At 43.5% G+C, this 16687-nt stretch overlaps 1 protein-coding gene across 1 annotated transcript in view; it reads left to right on the top strand.

The window, feature by feature from the left end:
• Positions 1-5418: 5418 nt before the first annotated feature.
• cntn5 (contactin 5) overlaps positions 5419-16687 on the top strand; it is a gene marked incomplete at both ends in the record, with an annotated part of 129213 nt that continues 117944 nt past the window's right edge. Inside the window, 1 exon segment of the mRNA XM_080007323.1 lies at positions 5419-5473. Coding sequence (XP_079863449.1) covers positions 5419-5473 — 55 coding nt within the window.

Raw genomic sequence — 16687 nt, 5'->3', positions numbered from 1 at the left:
TTTTGTCAGGGTTTAAAACACTGTAACATAGTTAGTTGTTATGAATTAATTGTTCTGCTGCAGGGCGCTTAAACCAGTGAAGTGTCCAGATTGTGATCAAGTGGTTGATGATCAGCTTCCTTTTATTTCACAAGGTTGTTAGATGTGGAATACTTCATCCCGTGAACTCCTCCCCTGCACCAGAAGGGATTAAAACTCATATTTTTAGCTCTGAACAACAACAATCTAATGGATGCAGAATTAAGTTAGAAAAGGCCACAGCGCGGTTCACAAACTCTGTCAAACTCCATCGTCAGCTGCAGAGACCTTCATTGATCGTATTAACACAAAAGAGCTGGAATGTATTATTATTATTTTTCATGTGGCCTCAGGGTCAACTTTTATTTTTGGTGAATGTGTAACAAGAGACTTCACTTCACACCGAATGCAGTCGGACCGTGCCCCTGGTGGCCGTCGGATGAACTGCGTCTGAGTTTGGGAGAGCTCCTGTTTTTCCAGAACAACAGCGACAAGTTTGCTCAGATGGACATTTACCGTGTTCCATGAAGAGCAGTTACATTTATAAACTCCATTCATATAGTGTTTGTAAAAAATGTGAAAAAAATCACACAATTCACTTGTATGGAAAATAATGGATGTATTGAGAGATGTATTGTCTCTTGTATGATGCATTGTATGGTGGCGTCCAAGGTTAATGTTAACAACGACATTATTTCATATACGTGACTTATTTGCTTAGTTTTAATGCGGATTCCATTAAAAAACGTAGTAGTGTCCGATCCCAGCTTCGCAGGAGTGGAAAATGTGAACACATCCCGGAGCCTCGCCCGGTCGCGGAAATTCCACACTGTGGGTGGAGCGTAAAACATAATAATGCGGCGGAGCTCAGTGTAGATGGCGGGGTTATCACGGAGGGGGTGGGGCTTACCGCCGCACGTCACAGCTTTTCTCTGCAGAATCCGTCGTAATCTGTCATTTTTATTATTCAATATTATTATCACTCTTTTATTATCCCTATTCTCTTATACTCAATTATTACTTTAATTTGTTGAATTTTTTTTCAGCCCTAGTGAAACACAAAGACACAAAACAGTTTGATCACCCACAGTCCTGCTTCCACGGAGAGGAAACGATAAAGAAAATACAGTTTGGATTGACTTTTAAAGAAACTCTGAAAAACTTTTTGTTTTTCTGCTTTTGAAGAAAATATTATACATCTACCAACGAATTAGAAATTGGCGTCATCGTGCCTTTGTTCAATGTTACAGAATAATGATTTCAGCGTAATAGAAACATTCGTCATGTTCCGTGAACCTTTAAACATTTCATTTTTTTAGACACAAAAAAACAAAATACCAATCAATTGTAGACGGAAAACAGAAACTAAACTGACAAATAACGCCTCGGAAACGACTAACAAAACTGTATTCAGTGTTTCCCCTAAAAAGCCAGAAACAGACAAGGTGCGCGGGGGGTGGTGGCATACCGGCTGATCCGCTTCGGTCAGATGGCACAGCAGGTGCTCGCAATTTATATTTGCAGAGATTTCTAATTTCCGTTCGCTCGATATATTCAAGACTTGGACGGCTTAATAAGCTGCTATTTATTGCATAAAAATAGGCTGTGTAACCAATGACCTTTTGCAAAACATTAGCACATGATGAACACAGTGTGCATGATTCATTGCTGGACTTTATCTTCCTGGGCTTGGAGAACAACGTCACCACGGCATCAGGTTCTAGACACTTTGCCACGGGAGACACATTTGTTGATATCTCCATGCAGGCCCCCAGGGGCTCTCCTTGCAGCCTGTTCCCGGGGTCTGTTTTCAACAAAAAAGTGAAGATTTGCCTTCATTTGGTAAATTCTTACATTTAAAGGTAGTAGTCATTTAAAGTGACTCTGAGCAGGGGCACTCGCGCCATGTCCAGAGTTTCCATGGCAACGACACGGATGTTCAGGGCTCCAGACTAACTTTATTCACCACCGTCCCCAAAAACATTTTTTAACCGTCCCGTGGTGAATGTAAACCATCCCAAAATCTAAATGTTGTTCCTTAATGCTATAGTTGTTAGTGGCATAATAAAAACAGTATTAAGATGTGGAGGAAACAAATACTTATATTACTGAATACTATATTACTGAAACTATATTTATTTTGCTCCATTCAAAGAAACTAGGTTTATAGCAAAATTTTGGAATGTATTCAAACATAAAAATACCAAGGCTATAACATAATTTCAAATAGTTTACATTAATGAAAACAATATTGTTCACATCTCTACTTTCATAAAAAAAATATGATATATTACTGTCGGGCAGTATCCGATATTTTTTATATGTTTTTTCTTTGTTTTGATACAGTATACTGCTGTGGTCATGTCAAATGATTAGATATTAGAATAAAATGTCTGTTTGTGTGTGTCTGTTTGTGTGTGTATGTGTGTGTGTGTGTGCGTGTATGTCTGTGTGTCTGTTTGTGTGTGTGTGTCTGTTTGTGTGTGTATGTGTGTGTGTGTGTGCGTGTATGTCTGTGTGTCTGTTTGTGTGTGTGTGTGTGTGTGTGTGTGTGTGTGTGTGTGTGTGTGTGTGTGTGTGTGTGTGTGTGTGTATGTCTGTGTGTCTGTTTGTGTGTGTGTGTGTGTGTGTGTGTGTCTGTATGTGTGTGTGTGTGTGTGTGTGTGTATGTCTGTGTGTCTGTTTGTGTGTGTGTGTGTGTGTGTGTGTGTGCGTGTATGTCTGTGTGTCTGTTTGTGTGTGTGTGTGTGTGTGTGTGTGTGTGTGTGTGTGTGTGTGTGTGTGTGTGTATGTCTGTGTGTCTGTTTGTGTGTGTGTGTGTGTGTGTGTGTCTGTATGTGTGTGTGTGTGTGTGTGTGTGTGTATGTCTGTGTGTCTGTTTGTGTGTGTGTGTGTGTGTGTGTGTCTGTATGTGTGTGTGTGTGTGCGTGTATGTCTGTGTGTCTGTTTGTGTGTGTGTCTGAGTATGTGTGTCTGTGTGCGTGTATGTGTGTGTGTGTGTGTCTGTGTGTGTGCACGTGTGAACTCGCTGTCGGAGTAGAGGGAGCGAGCCGAGCGCAGCTGGTGCTGGAAAATAACCGAATACTTGGCGTCGTTTTTGGCGTTAGAAACATTTGTTTTGGCCTGGCAGGGGGTCCTTGTTGGCCTGGAGCCCCGCCAGCCAAGCATGTACAATTATAGGGGAAACACTGATATATCAACCCGGTATCACACGTTTTTTATTAAATTCATTGAAGAGGATAACAAAGCAAAGCAAACATTCAAATGAATTAAAAATAAAAAACTGAAATATCAAAAATATATAAAGACAATGTGGAAAAGTGAACTCTTTCTATACTGTATCTTTATACTGTATATGTTGATATAAAAACTACAAATCCCCCAAGATGGCAGCACTCAGGCGTGGCCTATACCACTAACGAGCCGGAGCTTCTCCTGCTCCCGGCGAAGGGCTTGGACCCCGTGCTCGACAGAGAAGATCTGAAAAAAACAACACGTTCACAAACCCCTGAAAGCAGCGTGTGCTTGAGTGGAATCCAGATGGAAGGTGCTGGACGTGGTGCTGGGGGCGGCAGGGTGGAGGCCGGAGCGCTCCAGATGCACGCGCGTCACGTGTCTGCAGCGTCCCCAGAGACCAAACACAAGGTGGAGCAGCAGGAATACAAATGGCCGCCGGCGGCAGCTCCCGGGCGACCCCGCCGACCCCGCCCTGAAAGCCAGCGTGATTAAAAACGCTGGAGGATCACGGCAGACGCTCAGAGAGGACAGGACGGAGCCGGGGAATCCGACGTACGATGCCTTGTGTCGAGTGTGTGAGACCAGAGCTGTACGACTTCACCCTCAGTTGATGTCAGGAACCGTTTATGCAATTAAAACCTACAGTACTTTCAAGGGTTGGAGATCAAATTGACGATTAATATAGTTTTTAGGCCTCCGCGCCTTTTCGGTTTTTTCATGTTGTTTTCGGGTTGTCCCTCCGTCCGTCTGTGATAACACTACAACTCATGGACCCTGCTTGGGAATTTCATTACATCTGGCACAAACATCCACTTGGACTCGAGGATGGGCTGATTAGAATTGTGTGGTCAAAGGTCAAAGGTCAAGTGTAAACTACAACTTGACCGGTTCGTGGAAGCACACAACCATGATATGGTAATTCTGAGCCAGTATTGACTCATTATTATTATTAAGCACATTATGCACGTAATATCTTAATATTTTAATAATCTATTCTCACAATATTTTCGACAAAAACTAACTAATGCTAATAAAATGACAAACACTCGTACGACGAGTTTCCACAGAATTTTTTTTGTACGTTTTGAGAAATATAATGAATAACTATGTATATATTTTCACAAAAATATGCATTTAAAAATGTTTTGCAAAGAATCTATCTAAAAACCTAAAATTATAAATTAGAAATATGCTGGAACTATAGAAAATTTCATGTTTAGTTCTTATATTTTGTAATATATTCTCAATGAAAAACAGATAATATATTTATAATGTATTGCCTTATGTAGTTCTTCCATATATTCAAATGTATTGTTTTATATTTTTTATTTTGTATAAATGACATTACAATTTCTTACATTTCTTACACAATTTATTACATTTCAATATGTTCCAGAAGTGAAGGACGTTGGATCCGTCCTTTTCTTTCATCATCATTTCATCTCATAACTCTCTCTTGTGATCGTTCTCAGCAGTTTTTTAATTGATCTGTTTTTCCATGTGATCACCGTCTGCAAGGCTTCAAAGTGGAGTTCATCTTGGCATCCGATTGTAAATGAACTGTTAATATGTTCATCTGCCGTTTGTTTATTGTATATTCAGACACATTTTATACACATTGCATCTCAGGAAAAGGAAATAATGATATTGGCTTTATTATATGAGGCTTATGGGGCCGGGGGGACATTTTGGGCGGTTCAGATCCGGTCCCTGAACCACCACTTGCAAACCTCTGATTTACTGTCATGTTTTTGAAAATAAACTTCACAGGTATAAAAGTTATTGATTCCCATGGATAAGCAATGAAAGCATTTTTTTTTTTTTAATCTATTTCGCCTTTTAAAGGAGACAAGAGGCGGTCAAATTGATAATTATGGGGGAGAAAAAAGTCACAATATATTTTATTTATATCGAGAATATCCTTCCTTTTTTTTTACTCAAAAATCCTAAAAATCCCAAATCCAAAAGATTTATTTTTTTTGCTGTTTCTTAGCGATGCCTTTATTCAAATCTCCTCTTTGGCCGTTTTGATCCACTCCTTCCCGTCTCCCGTCTCATCACTCCTTCTTCTCCTTTTTTTCTTTTTTCTCTCACGGCAGGACCAGCTTTAATGAAGAACCAGACCCGCTAGCATCCTCACCGAAGGGGACCGCCTGAGCCAGGATGGGGTCGCCATGGAAACCGCTGCTCCTTCTGTCCGTCATCAGTGGCCTTTCAGGTAAAGACATCTGGACACTGGAGACGCTTCCTCTTTACCCCCCACTTCCTGTGTTGAGGTTTCGACAGCCACAGCGACAGGACCCCCAGCATCCCTCACAAGTGTGAGCAGGACATCGCTGTGGCCCTCTGAGCACTGGTGTACATTCATATTTGATATTTTTTTGATGTTTGACGGCTCAAAGAAAGATTTCAGACGCGTGTGAAGCTTTCTGAAACCTCTCATTAGTGAAAAATAAAGGTGCAATCGGTGAAATGGTGCCAATGCTCCAATGCAGGTCATACTGAATTATTATGTAATTAAATATAACTACTAATAATTCTTTTCTAATTATATCATACTATTTAATTGCCATGCATAAGTTCCCCATGATATGTCAACCGCGGGTGCTAAATTATTGTTAATTTGTTCCACTCTGTTCCCTTGGCGACAATCCCCAATCTGCTTTCATTTGAGTTTGACCCAAACATGGAGCAACATTCCTCGGCCAAAGGGAGCACCCGGACTTCTCGGCCCCGGAGCCCCGCGTAGGAGGAGCGCCGCCTTCGGCCCTGCCGGTGCGCTGTTTAGGTCCTTCCTTTAGAGGGCGCCAGTTGTGGCTGATTGTCCGACGCTGCTGATTTGGGTGAGCGGGCCTGAAAAAGGAAGATGGCATCTGGGCTACCTTGAGTTTTCCATTCAACCCAAACGCGAGCACAGCAACGCATCGTGCCAAACCTTCCCTTAGTGCGTTGTATTATTTTATGGATCGTTATTCGGTTGCTGCGTCAATACGGACATGGTTGGAGCTCAATCTGGAAGAGAGACCCCGAGCTGCACCCCCGGCCGACCAGACAGCACGGCCGCCCCAATGGCAGGATCCAAACCTCCCCTCCACGTTCCGGTCTAGACTTCTGCTCAAAGTGTTTAATATGCGTCCGCGGCGCTCGCAGCCGGGCCGGCCTCCATTAACTTGACCGGCCTCCATTAACTGCAGCTTCCTGCATCAGTCCATCTGGCGGATGTTTGGCTGGATTACGACCTTTTTCAATCGTTAATGACACAGTGTCCCTGGGCGCCCGGCGAGTGGGAATCACTTACAGTCCAACAATAGACTTCATCCAATGCTGCCGGTCATTTTCGGTGCTTTATGGCTTCTGTGTCCAAGGTCCCGACTCAAGGAGATAAACTTGTTTTAATTCGACAGTTTCTCACACTTTTTATTCCCTCCATGCGGAACCAGGACTAATTGGTATTGTTTGGGATTTTGGTGTTTGCTCAGGTATATCCAGTTAGTTTTTTTATGGTGTCTGTTTTACTATGATATTCCTGAGATCCTTTTCTCAGATTGACTGTCAGACGATATTTATTTATTTTGCATCTTTTGAGTTTGGTGTCCGGGCGGTGGAGCAGGCCGGGCAGGCGGGGGTGGCTGTTTAAATAGGCCGGCCCATAAACGGGCGCGGAAGCGTGTGGCGCCGTCAAGTTGTCTGACAGAAATGGCTCCGCAAGCTCCGCATCATTAATGCGATGTTTTCTCCATGCCAAACCCGACACTAGTTTCTGGGGTGAAGCAGACAAAATAACAACTCTACTTCCCCATTTGGATATGCACGTCGGGATTTTCAATTTAGGTCAGCGATGGTAGGATTTAGACATGTTGTTAGCGAGAAACAAGCCTCCTTCCCGGCACATCAACCCAAATACTCAACAACCTCATTGTCCAGGCAAAGACGCGTGTAACGGGGTCAGAGGAAGCGTTCGCGCCCCCACCCCCCCCAACACTGTGATTATTATGGGTTTTTTCACATCAACACGAGCACTCGAGGGACGGAAAACGAATAATGCTGCGGCAGTATTTGTTTTGTGAGATGAAGGAAGGGAGTTTCGGTTGAAGTTGTATTTATTTATACTGCACCTTTCATGCAAAATGCAGTGGAAAGTGTCGCACAACAACAAATCCAAGCAAATCAATAAGAACAATCCACAAAACTTTACACCAACAACGACGGAGTAAGAGAAGGAACGAGAAAGCAAAACAAGGAAACAAATATAATTAATACGTGGTGACAGGTAGAATGTGGGGGCTGGGGTCGAGCTGCTTAGAACCTGTTTCAGAGACAGATAAAACAGATTACCGGTTATTTTAGATCCTCTCTAAAAAATAAGGCGTAAGAGGAGAAAGAGGCGTCGCCGCCTCGGTTTCCCGGTCCTCGGTGGAGTCGGAAGGCCGACCTCACCGGCGCGGGTGGGGAGACGAGGTGTGAGACAGCCGCTGCGATGGGAGGGCGCAAGGCCAGGTCGCTATCTGCGGAGCCAAGGGAGGATCCTAACACCCTCCCCGAACGGAACCCGGGAGCCCACGTGATTTTCAAGGAACGGGAGTGTAGGCTTCATCTCTGCTCGTCCCGGGCGGGGCCCCGGCGCTGGCTTCCGGAGGGCCCCCGCGAGCGGAGGGCGACGGTCTCCGGGACGCTCGGACCGGTTCCTCTGCGTCCTGCGGGGGCGCGGCAGGTCTCCCCTTGGAGGTGTTTGGGAGGTGGAATTCAACGTTTTTATTATGGGGTAAAATGAGGTCGAAGCTCAGGTCAGCGTTGTGTTCAGGAACAACTGCCAGGAAGCACTTGAACCTTCAGGGCTGCAGTGTGTACCCCAGCCTCTGACACATGGTAATGAGAGAGAGAGAGAGAGAGAGAGAGAGAGAGAGAGAGAGAGATGGAGGTAGAGAGAGTTGGAGGGAGGGAGAGAGAGAGAGAGAGAGAGAGAGAGAGGGAGAGAGAGAGGGAGAGAGCAGCAGGAGAATGCTGAGATGTTCCCCAGTTTAAGGGTGGTGCGGTTCAGACAGTTCATAAAACTTAAAAGTTTAAATAAAAGAGAGAGAGATGAAAAGTACAGTGTGAGGATGTGGAGATATTTTCATAAATAATGATGCCAATATTAAATCCATTTCATGCTTTGAAGGCACAAAAATCGCATTGCCAGTGAATATTATATTTGAAAATACAACATTTGCCTGATTCCGATTGCCCATATTTATACTACAAAGCGGTGTAAGTTAAATACTGTATATTAGATGTGTATATGTATATACATATCATATACAGTACATATACATTTACATACATATACTATATAAATATTAATATAAATATATATATATAGAAATAGAAATAAAAATATAAATATAAATATAAATATATATATATACTGTATATGTCTGCCACAGTGCCGTTTCTCCCTCCAGTCCCTCCATTCGGTTGTAAATGAATGGAGGAAGTTGCAGTTCAATGGGTGGTGATGGAGAAGGAGCAGGTCGTGGCGGGAGGTCGCTCTCAGCCCCGAGCGGCTGATGAGCGATTACTCAAAGCTCACGGTGTCCCAGGAGGGACGGGGAGGGAAGGGAGGAGAGCGAAAAACATTTCCCCCTGCCCTAAATCCAAGCCACATCAGCCCCTGCTCAGATTGAAGGTTCTGGACGCTGCTCGGACCGTGATCCTCCTTCCTGTATCCTCACTTTCAGGGGAGTCCTCCGCTGCGTACTCAAATACTCTTTATGTTTTGTCGTGGAAATCTGGGGTTTTTTTGTGTGATTTTTTTCATTTTTCACGGTGTGTTGCAAAGCACTTTGGGAACTTTTTTTTTGGTAAAATAAAAAGGTTCCGTAGAAAAGTCTATTATCAGAATCGAAATCGTCCCCGTGTGATGGGACCGTGATGGCCGTCCGCTCTGAACAGTTTAATATCAGGAACCCAATGTGATTACAGCAAAGAACTCACCAAAACTATTTTTTTTTTTCTCTCAAGAGCCTCCTCAAACGACTGGACACCTAACATGAACGCATCTGCGCTTTCAAAAGACGAGGCCTGGAAACCTTCGCGATGCATGGATTATTACATGAATCACGGCGATATTTCAGTTTTAATGCTGTGCGACGTCCAGAGCTGCTGAAATATTCATGGAGACGCGGGTCTGCCTCTGTTGTTGAAGCTAAACGCTGGGTGCTGATTCTATCCTGGACATCGATTTTTGGATCCTCCGTATCAATCCCGCTTGCGGCCGGGGGCCGGTTACAGTGGACAGCGTTTGTTTCGGTTGTTGATTTTGGCCCCCTGCTGCCTCCTCCTGATTCCACCTCAAATAGATGCAAAGGGCCCGACGAGCGCCCGTGGGGAGCGACGACGACAATCACCCGGTTTCACACCGAATCCGCGATCGTGTCCTCCCCCTGGTGGCTGTCTGGTGAACTGTGTCCGAGTTCTGCATCACAAAATACGAGACTCATTTACTTCATTTTAAGCCCAATTCCAAAAAAAATAAAAACCCGACTGGTGCAACTTCCTGTCGGACCCGAACTTGAGTTGGAAGATTCGAACGCATCCCAGAGCCTCCAACGCACATGGAAATTCTGCACAACATTGGGGCGTGGTTCATCTAAGAGGGGGTGGAGCTTATTTCAGCGAGGGGCGGGGCCAGGGGGGTGTTATTACGATCCAACTCTCCGTAGGAATGAATGGACTGAATCCGGTCTGTTCTTGTCGTTTGTCGGATCGGGTGTGAAGCAGGTTTCGCACCTGACGTGGTTGTCATACCATCATGTAGTAAAGACAGTTCAAAACATTTTATCTTCTTAAAAACTTCCTGTATTTCTGTCAGGACTATTTTCGGACAGCCCGGCTCTCCGCTGACCCTCGGGCTCCGGAAAAGGTCGCCATGGACCATCTGGAGGCAGCCGCAGGACGTCTCGCAGCGTCCACGTCCAAAATCTCACCTCTCTTTTGACGCTTGATCTTGGTCCATTCACCAGCAGAACTGAGTTATTTTTCCTTGTTTTCCTCCAAAAATTAAAAAACCCTGGTCCCCGGTCCCTGGTCCCTGGTCCCTGGTCCCCGGTCCCCGGTCCCTGGTCCCTGGACCCCGGTCCCCGGTCCCCGGTCCCTGGACCCTGGTCCCCGGTCCCTGGGCCCTGGTCCATGGTCCCTGGACCCTGGAGCCTGGTCCCTGGTCCCTGGTCCTTGGACCCCGGTCGTTGGTCCCTGGTACCTGGACCCTGGTCCCTGGACCCTGGACCCTGGACTCTGGTCCCTGGACCCTGGACCCTGGTCCCTGGTCCTCTGTCCTCCGTTGTGCTGAACCTCCTCACATCCATCCTGGTCCAAATGGTTGCTTTAAATGGAAGTCTAGCATTTTGGAATCTCCAGTTTTAAGTGTAAATATTAACCTTCGATCCCTGCTTGAAAAAAAATGTTCAGTCATTAAACATAGATTACTGTGAAACTGGTTTAGGATTTAGGTTTCAGAGCTCCCCGGGCACTGCCGCTGGTGAAATATCAGCTTCAAAACCACATTAAAGGATCGATCAAAACCATCTTTATAAAAAAAATATTTTTTATTTTTGTTGGAATACAATGCAATAACTTTATTTTTTAAGAAGTCATGTAAAGGAAGCAGTTTTGTGTTTCTGTTTAAGAAACTTTTACTTTTAAAGGGTAAAAAAATATATGTGTATATATATACGTATATTACAGTTAAAAAGAAAAAAGAAAAAAATACATATTTATATATATGTATATATATATATATATATATATATATATATATAGAATTATTTAATATATATCTATATAAACATTTGATTAGGTGATTCAGACAAAATCTTGACCTCCAAAATGCTTGGATGGATGGATAATTGATGGATGGGTAGATGGATGGATAATTGATGGGTGGATGGATGGATGGATAATTGATGGGTGGATGGATGGATAGATGCATGGATCGATCAAGGGTAAAAGTTTGATAAAAAGGTAAATACTATCATGTCACTGTGGCCTTCAGCCACGCCCTCCAATCAGGTGATAGCGTCTGTAGTAGAATGTCACACTTTAACATAGCCATGGCAACCAATGATAACCAAAGCCGCTACGGGCATCGATACCGGAGAACAAAACTCAAACTAAAGTTATGATCGATTTGTAACGAGTGATTTAAATGATTTTATTTATTTATGGTATAGACCCATTTTTCTTTCTAATTCTTTCTATTTTCAAATTGTTAATATTTATTTTTTTATTTTTAGGTTTATTGTTATATGTTAATCTTATTGACATTTCATTTTTTCTATTTCTATTCATTCCTATTCTATTCTTATTGTTTTTTCTTTATTCTTCTATTTTTATTCTTTCTTTTCACTATGTTTTTTGCATTTCTATCCTTGTTCTTATCTCTTTCTATTTTAATTTGTATTACTTTATTATTTACTTTATAATTTCCTTACTTACCTACTTTATTATTACTTTACTACTATCTATTGACCGATCGGTCGATCCCCATTTGCAAAGTACAGTTTGAGCAAATGAACGAGTTATAGCACAAGTGGAGGCGACTGGAATCAATGCATCGCTGCAGGGAGTGAAAAGAAAACATTAAAAAAAAGATAAGTTTGCTCGATAATGTAAAATAAATACTGCAGAGGGTTTTTTATATATCACAGAAGAGAACCCCAGAGAATCAGTGGAAAAATAGAGAAAACAGGACATTGCATTAAACATGTCTCTGAAAGAGAATAATAATACAACATGTATGATTTCTGAATAAAAAATACATCATAGATACGCTCTATATACGTGTTGAGTGGCGTCCTCTTAACTAGACTCCCTCCATACATTACATAGAGCATCGTGCTGTTGCTTGACCATATTGCCTCATGAATATAGAGTCAAACAGTAACGTTTGAATTCTATAAATTAGCGTTGGTGTTGTATAAGCAGCAGTAATATGCTAAATTAATGTTCTGAGACAAACACCTTAAATTGACTTAGTGATTGGGTTTGGTCTTTTTAGTGGATTTTGTTTGGCTTTTCAAAAAATATAGAATTTGTGCCCCACTATGTACTTTCATGATAAGAATGGAAAATGCATTCCTATCATTTTTTTTACTTTGATTTGGTGATAAAAGTTGGGCAATTCAAATGTGGCCTAGACATTACAACAACATCCCCGTCTGGAGTACTGTGATTTATTTAGTTTTATTTTTTTGTTTTTTATATTATACACAGATCAGCCCCAACATTAAAACCACTGACAGGTGAAATGAATAACATTGATCATCTGTTTCCAGTGGCACCTGTCAAGGGGTGGAATATATTATAATTATAATATTATATATATATTATAATTATATATATACTGTTATATATTATTATTTTATGAGGCAGCAAGTGAAGAGTCAGTTGTTGAAGTTGATGTGTTGAAGCAGCGTAAGGATCTGAGCCACTTTGACAAGGAGCACATTGTGATGCTGGACGACTGGGTCAGAGCATCTCCACAAGCACAGGTCTTGTGGCTGTTCCCGCTCTGCAGTGGTTACTACCAAAAGTGTCCAAGGAAGGACGAGCGTTGAACCGGTGACAGGGTCATGGGTGGCAAGGCTCATTGATGCACGTGGGGAGTGAAGTTTAGTCCTTCTGGTTGGATTCCACAGAAGAACGACTGTAGCACAAAGTGGTGAAAAAGTGAATGTTGCTATGATAGAAAGGTGTAGAACACACAGTGCCCTCACAGTGTCCATGCTGACCCCTGTCCACCCCTGAAAGCACCTACAATGGACACGTGAGCGTCACCACTGGACCATGGAGCAATGGAAGAAGGTGGAGGTCTGATGAATCACCCTTTCTTCTTCATCATGTGGATGGGTGGGGTTAGGGTCTGATCCCATGGAGCATCTGTGGGATGTGCTGGAACAACAAGCCTGATCCACGGGGGCCCCACCTCCAACTTCCAGGACTTAAAGGATCTGCTGCCAACGTCTTGGTGCCAGATACCACAGGACACCTTCAGAGTCTGGTGGAGTCCATGCCTCCACGGGTCACAGCTGTTTTGGGGGCACGAGGGGGAGCTACACAATATTAGTGACTATTAGTGGTGGTTGTAATGTTGTGGCTGATTTGTGTATGTCTGCATTTGCAGATATCTGCATTGAATACATTTATATTTTCTTATGTATAGATTTGAGAAAACTCCAAATGTAAGAGATGGAATCGTGAACGGATGAACATGCATCAGGCTGAAAAGACAAAATAATGTCCCCATATGAAAGTCCATTGGTGTTAGAGAAAATATTTTGGGCATTTAGATCAGGGAAAACATCCCTTTGAGTAGAGAACACACTTTTTCACAATGAAATAATCCCACTTCCCCGCGACACCACTCTCCTGTTGACCACTAGAAACGTGTTAAACGTGTACAACTGTTGTGATCATGATGGTCCACTGATGGTGGTGATGCAGGACTCACAAAACACAAACAAATCGTTTCAAAGTCTAAGGAGGCTGAGTCACTGCCACGAAAGAGTGAATCTTCGACTCACGGGCTGAAAAAAATCAGTGAGGATTCAAGCCCAAGGCAAAACAGGCCAAGGCCTTCGTCATAATTCATATGGGAGGTGCCTGATTTACTCTTTGCTTTCCTGGGAAGATTCCTGTCACAACTCTGAGCCGAACCGACCCTCCCGACTCTCCTGACTCGCCCGCCGCGCGTCACACCGACTGAACCGAAGGAACTGAGAAGAGTCGGACAAACTGAACGCCTCATTTAACCGAGTGACTCGTCAAGAGCCGAATCCCGAAAAAGAGTCTGAACCTCTCATCACGGCGGATGGTCGTCCCGCCAACGCGGACCTGCCGTGCGGCCGGAGCCCATGAGCTCGCTCAGTGAGTGCAGCCTTGGGGTTTTCATATCGCAACACGAGGGCCAATTCCCATGATTTGTTTTTCAAGCGGAATCTTTCATGCGGCACAGCGCTTTAGAAGCTCAGACGTTCGACTATCGAACCTTTGGAGGGAGTTTGTCATTCAGTGCTGCGGTCTAACACCGCTGACCGCTGAGGTCTCATCACTGTCTCCTGATGAAAGGTCGCGCGGTCGGCTCCGTCTGGAAGGAGGGATCAGCGCTGCTGCTTATCCACTCACAAATGGATAAGCACGCTCCGCCCCCACAGGACGGGCCCGCGCTGCCGGCTCCAGATTCTGACACTGAATTCAGGAAAACCGGCGTTTTACTTTGGACCTGACTGTTGCAGTGAACTCTGAGCTTCCGTTCGGCTTTTTAAATGTTGCCCGGTCCCGGCGGAGCCGCGTTCTTTCCGCCGTTTCTTCCTGGATTCGTGCTTTGTTTGAGGATTTGAACAAAGGTTACTAACGTCATGCGGTCCAAGTAGGAAACTGCGAACCTGTGTGTGCGCGCTTAAAATTCCCTCAGCTTTCAGTGATTTCATACACACTTCAGAGCTTGATATAAAGATTTTGGGGGGGTTGATTTTTTTTGTTTAAAAAAGATAATTTATTGATTAATATGCAGTGAAACCACATTGAATCTGATCGTCTTGGATCTGCGTCAGAGCTGCGTCCAGGTCTGATTTCCTCGTTTCCTGAGGTGATTTTTGCGATGTTTTCAGAGAGCAAAGGCAAAATGTGAGACGGGCGTCAGATCGATGCCCTTTAGACGCCCTTTGAGTAACTCCAACTAAATGATTGATCAGAGCTATAGATCGATCAGGCTCCATAGCTTCCATTGCGTTCCGTCATCCAAACACACGTCAGCGTCACCCCCAAACCAGCGGTGCGTCTGACGGACGGGGTTTCTGTTCGGGTTCTAACTCAGGGTCCGGGGCACGTTTTGCATTTTGATGGATTAACAATAGATCACATCAATCTATCACAATCAAAGTCGAATTCCTATGGATTCCAGCTTTTCACACGTAGCACATGAATGACCATTCTCTCCCAAATTTTCATGATAATACAGAAGGATGAAGATTCTACTCAAGGCCATTTGATCCTATTTCTCTTCTATCCTGAGGTATTGTTTGTTGACACTATTTTATAATTTACTGTTGTATTCTATTCAGTTCTATTTAATTCTACTCTTTAGTCGTTTGGTCCGATGATCTTCAACCAGGGATCTGCGACCCCAAGGTGGGGAAAAAAAATTTCAAGATTAAAAAAAAAAATAAAGATATTGAGTAAACTCCATTTATTTAAACTAGAACACAACCTGCTGAACGCCGATTCGCAGGTTCTGACGTTGTGGTGCGTTCAAAAACCTCAGATTTTTGAGGAGCGTTCAAAAACTTTTTCAGTAATGTACTGTGTCTCTGACAGACATAACTGGCACAAGGCTGTAAGCATCATAGCTGAGTATATAAATAGGTTAATAAGGCATTATAAATATTTTATTATAGGCCTGGCTGAAACACAACATTATATATATGAGCCCCTGCTCTGTTTCTCTGTCTACCAAGGGGTCCCTAGGCTGGAAAACATTGAAGACCCCTGGTTTAGTCTATATTTCTATTTCCTGCTCAGTTTATCTCTAAAGGCTGTGTGTGATGTGTTGGTTGGCGGAGGAGAGGGCAGCTCTGTTTTTCTATTGTTTTCCTTCCCTCAGCAACCCCCCGTCCCCCGTCCCCCATCCCCCGTCCCCGATTGAAGCGCGGTGTTGCTTGGAGTGCTAAGTGAGCTATGCCAATCCAAGCGTGGCCCGCAGAAGTCACAGGGCATCTCAATATTAAAAGTGGGTTGCAGGGAATGTAGATGTGTGTGCTGCTGTATAAGTGATGCATGGAGTCATTTCAACCAAGGGCAAAGGAGTCGTCCAGAAATATATTTTCCCCGCTGGGAATTGGGGCGGCCATTTGCATGCGGCGCGCACGAGGAGACACACCATGCAATGAATATATACCTTGTAAAATAAATGTAAAAAAAAAGCACTTGAGGGTTTTTCTTTTATTTGTTTTATTTTTGTTTAAAGCAACCGTGTAGACAAAGGTTATCACCCTCAGAAGTTATTCACCTGGATGGCCATTCCTCCACTTCCTTTAAAGTGAATCAGCGTACGAGCGGAGCACGGTTGCACAAACCTGCCTGGGCCGGCGATATGGAAGGATCTATGGGAATTCACGTTTTATTGCTTATGTTTCATTCAAAATCTCTCAAACATTTTTAAAGGGGGCCTATTAAAACTATAAAAAACTCACGTTTTCACTGCTGGTGCACATGCATTTGGGTCTCTGATGGAACTACTAACACACACAAAATAAGACAACTCAGACAGTTTTTTTGTGGGCTCCCTAATTCAGAGAACATGTGATTCCACAAGACGTTCAGATTTGCGTCTCCTTCCTATGTCACCTGGGGACTCATTAGAATTAGAACCGTCCTCCATCTGAGTAACTCCACCCAC

Source organism: Zeus faber, assembly GCF_960531495.2.
Source record: "Zeus faber genome assembly, chromosome: 9".
NCBI classification, from domain to species: domain Eukaryota; kingdom Metazoa; phylum Chordata; class Actinopteri; order Zeiformes; family Zeidae; genus Zeus; species Zeus faber.
The sequence above is the reverse complement of the archived record's forward strand: the minus strand, read 5'-3'. Positions and strand labels throughout refer to the sequence as shown.